A 3,942-nucleotide genomic window follows, 5' to 3' on the forward strand; every position below is an offset into this window, starting at 1 on the left:
CCGTCACTCCACGAATGTCGTTGTGCCGTCATTGTGCCGCCGTCATCTCCGTCGTCGTTGCGCCATTGTCGTCACCATCGTTCGGTCGCAGTCGTAACAGACACAGTCCCATCACCAACATATTGGACAATTCGCCAACAATCAACGATCACCATCACCGACAACTGGACATATATCATCAAGTTTCATCACGAAGCTATCTCTTGACTTGGGCGATCATCCTTCGACGGTGGGCCGAACAGCGCAAATCGACGGCGCTGGACAGCATGACATCGGGCGACGTGACGCGGCAAGGCCCCGAAATTAAAGCCCCTCCGTGACGTCCTCCGCTGGGCAGGGCGTCCGATCAAGGGGCTTTGCCGAAAGTAACGCTCCGCGCATGCGCGCATGCGTGGGGTTGGAGCGTTCCCTCGCACGTGCATTCATGATGCGAGTCCGTGCACGCACGAGAGAGCGAGAACCACGTGATAAGTTCTTCGCCGCGATCGATCTTTACCAAATGGTTCTTCAAGAAGAAGAAGAAGAAGCACTTTGCTCGCCTCGTCTGCGTCTTTCGTGCGTCGTTATCGTGAGGCCGGGCTCACGGTATGCTGCCGCCGTACGGAAACGCAGCAGAAAACGTCGTTTACGAGAGGCTTCGTCTATTTCATCCCGCGCACGCACCGCGTTATTGAAGAACAACGGTCCAGCTCGACGGCTCGCTGGTACGTATGTAAAGTTGTGGCCTCGTTCAAGGCACCCTTACTCTATCTACCCTCTCCCCCAGGGCAGAGTAGCAGGCTAGAGCGCAGGAACGCACGGTCGACCGCTCTACATTTCCTGTAAATGAAATCGGTCTCTCTCTCTCTCTCTCTCTCTCTCTCTCTCTCTCTATATATATATATATATATATATATATATATATATATATATACGAAAAAGTTGTGCCCATAACGTATGCTTCTTTCTCATGTCAACTGTGCAACAAACACGCCTCCTTCATCTTCTGCTACAATTTATTTATTTATTTATTTATTTATTTATTTATTTATTTATTGCGTGAGTGAGTGAGTGAGTGAGTGAGTGAGTGAGTGAGTGAGTGAGTGAGTGAGTGAGTGAGTGAGTGAGTGAGTGAGTGAGTGAGTGAGTGAGTGAGTGAGTGAGTGAGTGAGTGAGTTGCTACGCTCTTGAATTCATGCATGTCACTATATCGAGGTTATGAAAAAACATTCACGGTGGGAACATGCAAAACTGAGGTTGCGCGCGCCATCTTACTGACGGACTAAAGCGTGGGATCCGGCTAATCGCTGCAAACTTGCACATGGCAGTTCCATTTGAAAAATTTCTAATCCATGTAGTACATGTTGCTCGACTGGTCTCCGTGCCTCAATACCGTGGTGACTGCGAAAACAGCGAGAAAAATAAAAAAAAAACGATCAGGTTCTGCGTGGGCACTCACTGTCGACGGTCATCGCGGCTGGTATCGACGCAAGCAAGACCGCCTGCGGGAGAGGGGAAAAGGCGAGGAACCAAGGGTGGAGGGGGAGAACAGCAGGTGTGACGTATAAGAGCATCATGCTTAGTTAAGTAGTTACGCCCCTCGTGGTTAGTATAAGGACTCATTTCGCGGAGTAGTTCGCTCTAGAAAAATGCGGCTCGCGCCGCACGTTTGCTTCAGCCGAATGCGAAACCATGGCCGGTATAACGTTAATCTAATCAGTTTTTATTCCAAATCACCCATTAGCCCTCCGTGATAAGTCAAAACGGCTCGACCTCTGCCCATATGGGCGTGGCGCCCACCCGCCCACATGGGCGGGACCCGAACTATTCTGAACTATCACGAAGGGCCTTAACGGATAAGCGATTAGAAGGAAAGTGTGTTTGATCTGGTTTGACAGGATTTTGGAGTGTAACGCGAAGTGACACGGACAGAGACTAGAAGCAGACAGGGCAGTGGCCGTCCGTGCCACTTCTCGATTCAGTCCAAGATCGTGTTACCGTACCAACTCGCCCAGCTTTCTATCCTTTTGTATTACATTTCTATTTGACAGTGTTTTGTCGTAACCGAAGGTGCATAATTGTTTGTGAGTGTAATGGCACTCGTTGGGGGGGCGGGGGGGGGGGGAGGAGACCGTCAGTGAGGCTGCAACGCGTGCGCCACGCGTCCCTGCATTAGAGGAAGAAGAAGAAGCGGGAGCCGACAGCCCGCGTCTTCGAGTCGTGCCCCCGCAAAGCCTCTCTTCTCTTTGCTCGCGAACCGCAGGCCTTGTAAGCCGGAGGCGCACTCCACGGGAAGGCTCGCAGCAGCACGCGCACCGTCGGCATGTCCGCCAACGTCCCGGAGGGCGGCGTCGTGACCGCCCTGGTGGCCCTGTCGGACGTGGAGCAGCGCGAACCCCTGTACGCGCCTTTCTTCGGCATCATGGGCGCAGTGTCCGCCATGGCTCTGTGCGCCCTGGGAGCCGCGTACGGCACGGCCAAGGCGGGCGCCGGCATCGCCGCCATGGCGGTGATGAAGCCCCAGGTAAAGGAACGCGCAAGCGAGACTATTAACGATCACGATGGCGATCGACTGGTTATTTCCAATGGCATATCCCCTTTGAAACGAGGCCGCGACAAATATATAGTCACCTAGCCAGCTTGAGGTTATCGGGTTTTACAGCGTCTATTGCCGTCTATAGCGTTTTGTATCTATGTTATTACTCTTTACTGAAACATATTTCTCTTTGTGTTGTAAAGTTACCTGCGCCTGTAGTGACCCCTGGTACCTCATTTCCTTGGTTTTATTATCCATAACTTATAGTGAACCAGAATACTGGCGTTCTAAGTTTCACTGTACCACCAACACCCCAACCCGACGTTCCCAAACTTTCTGATCTTGGCGGAACCCCACGTATTTGTTCCCCCACACGGACACGAGTAGAACGAAAATATTTAGTGCAAGACAATAGCGTTGTCTGTGGATGCATGAAACGCTTTTAAAAGACGTATTCTGTCTACCTGTCGCGAGACGTCTTCTAGGCGTATACAGAAGTACGTTTTCTGGCCGTCTTGAGTAGTCGTACACGTTGTAGCCCATTTTGGCTGGTCACAGATGTCTATAAAACTACTCGTGTGCGACAAAGCCTGAGTCTTTCTTGTCGCTCCTCCTTGTGTCCGCGTTTACGCGCCTGCCTTTCACTAACACGGATGCCTGGGTCGATTGGCTTGCTCAGCTCTCAGTCACTTCGAGTCTATCCGATCTCCTTCTGGCGGAAAACGAAATCGTCGTTTCCGCTTCGGCTCTCCCCCGCAGCTGATCATGAAGTCGCTGATACCTGTGGTCATGGCCGGCATCATCGCCATCTACGGCCTGGTGGTGGCCGTGCTCGTGTCGAGCGGCCTGAGCGCCCACTACAAGCTGTACACCTCCTTCCTGCACATGGGCGCCGGCCTGAGCGTCGGCGTCAGCGGCATGGCGGCCGGATTCGCCATCGGCAACGTGGGCGACGCCTGCGTCCGCGGCTGCGCCCAGCAGCCGCGCCTGTTCGTCGGCATGGTGCTCATACTCATCTTCGCCGAGGTCCTCGGGCTGTACGGCCTCATCGTGGCACTCATCATGTTCTCGCGGTGAAACAATAAAACGAGACTTAACGAGACTCGCGATTTTAACGAGACTCGCACGGGAAGATGAGCAAGACGGGACGCACAAATGCGCGCACTATATGCCAACTGAAATTTTACTGCAGGCATACACTCTTGAAACAGTTGCACCCTTTGGGGTGTATCTTTGTCCCACAACAATAATCGTCATCCGCCCTGCTTGCGCTTCCTTTCTTGAAAATGCGGCGCTCGCTACTTTCTTGTCAAGGATGCTATGTCACGCTAATAACGCGCATGCCGTTCGTGACTTGGAAGTACCGGGCTCGCACCGTTGAAGGAAGGAAATGCGGGCAAAACAGATGGCGATTATTGTTGTGGGAC

General features: G+C 52.6%; 1 protein-coding gene across 2 annotated transcripts; it reads left to right on the top strand.

The window, feature by feature from the left end:
• The first annotated feature begins 519 nt into the window (after positions 1-519).
• On the top strand, positions 520-3,611 carry LOC142591014 (V-type proton ATPase 16 kDa proteolipid subunit c-like). 2 transcript variants are annotated; one of them, XM_075703389.1, is made up of 3 exons: positions 520-704; positions 2,243-2,503; positions 3,275-3,611. In XM_075703389.1, the coding sequence occupies exons 2-3, from the start codon at positions 2,303-2,305 to the stop codon at positions 3,590-3,592; spliced, it is 519 nt and encodes a 172-aa protein (XP_075559504.1). In that variant the 5' UTR covers positions 520-704; positions 2,243-2,302; the 3' UTR covers positions 3,593-3,611. The 2 variants fall into 2 exon arrangements, with proteins under 2 accessions (XP_075559504.1, XP_075559505.1); XM_075703390.1 differs by lacking the exon at positions 520-704 and having other exon boundaries at positions 2,170-2,503.
• The last annotated feature ends 331 nt before the right edge of the window (positions 3,612-3,942 follow it).

The sequence above is a fragment of the Dermacentor variabilis genome, chromosome 8 (assembly GCF_050947875.1).
Source record: "Dermacentor variabilis isolate Ectoservices chromosome 8, ASM5094787v1, whole genome shotgun sequence".
NCBI classification, from domain to species: domain Eukaryota; kingdom Metazoa; phylum Arthropoda; class Arachnida; order Ixodida; family Ixodidae; genus Dermacentor; species Dermacentor variabilis.

Excerpts from the sequence above, each read along its gene's own strand:
- LOC142591014 (XM_075703389.1), top strand. The coding sequence starts at position 2,303 with ATGTCCGCCAACGTCCCGGAGGGCGGCGTCGTGACCGCCCTGGTGGCC. Across the intron at positions 2,504-3,274 it reads TGGCGGTGATGAAGCCCCAG|CTGATCATGAAGTCGCTGAT; the intron begins GTAAAGGAACGC and ends TCTCCCCCGCAG.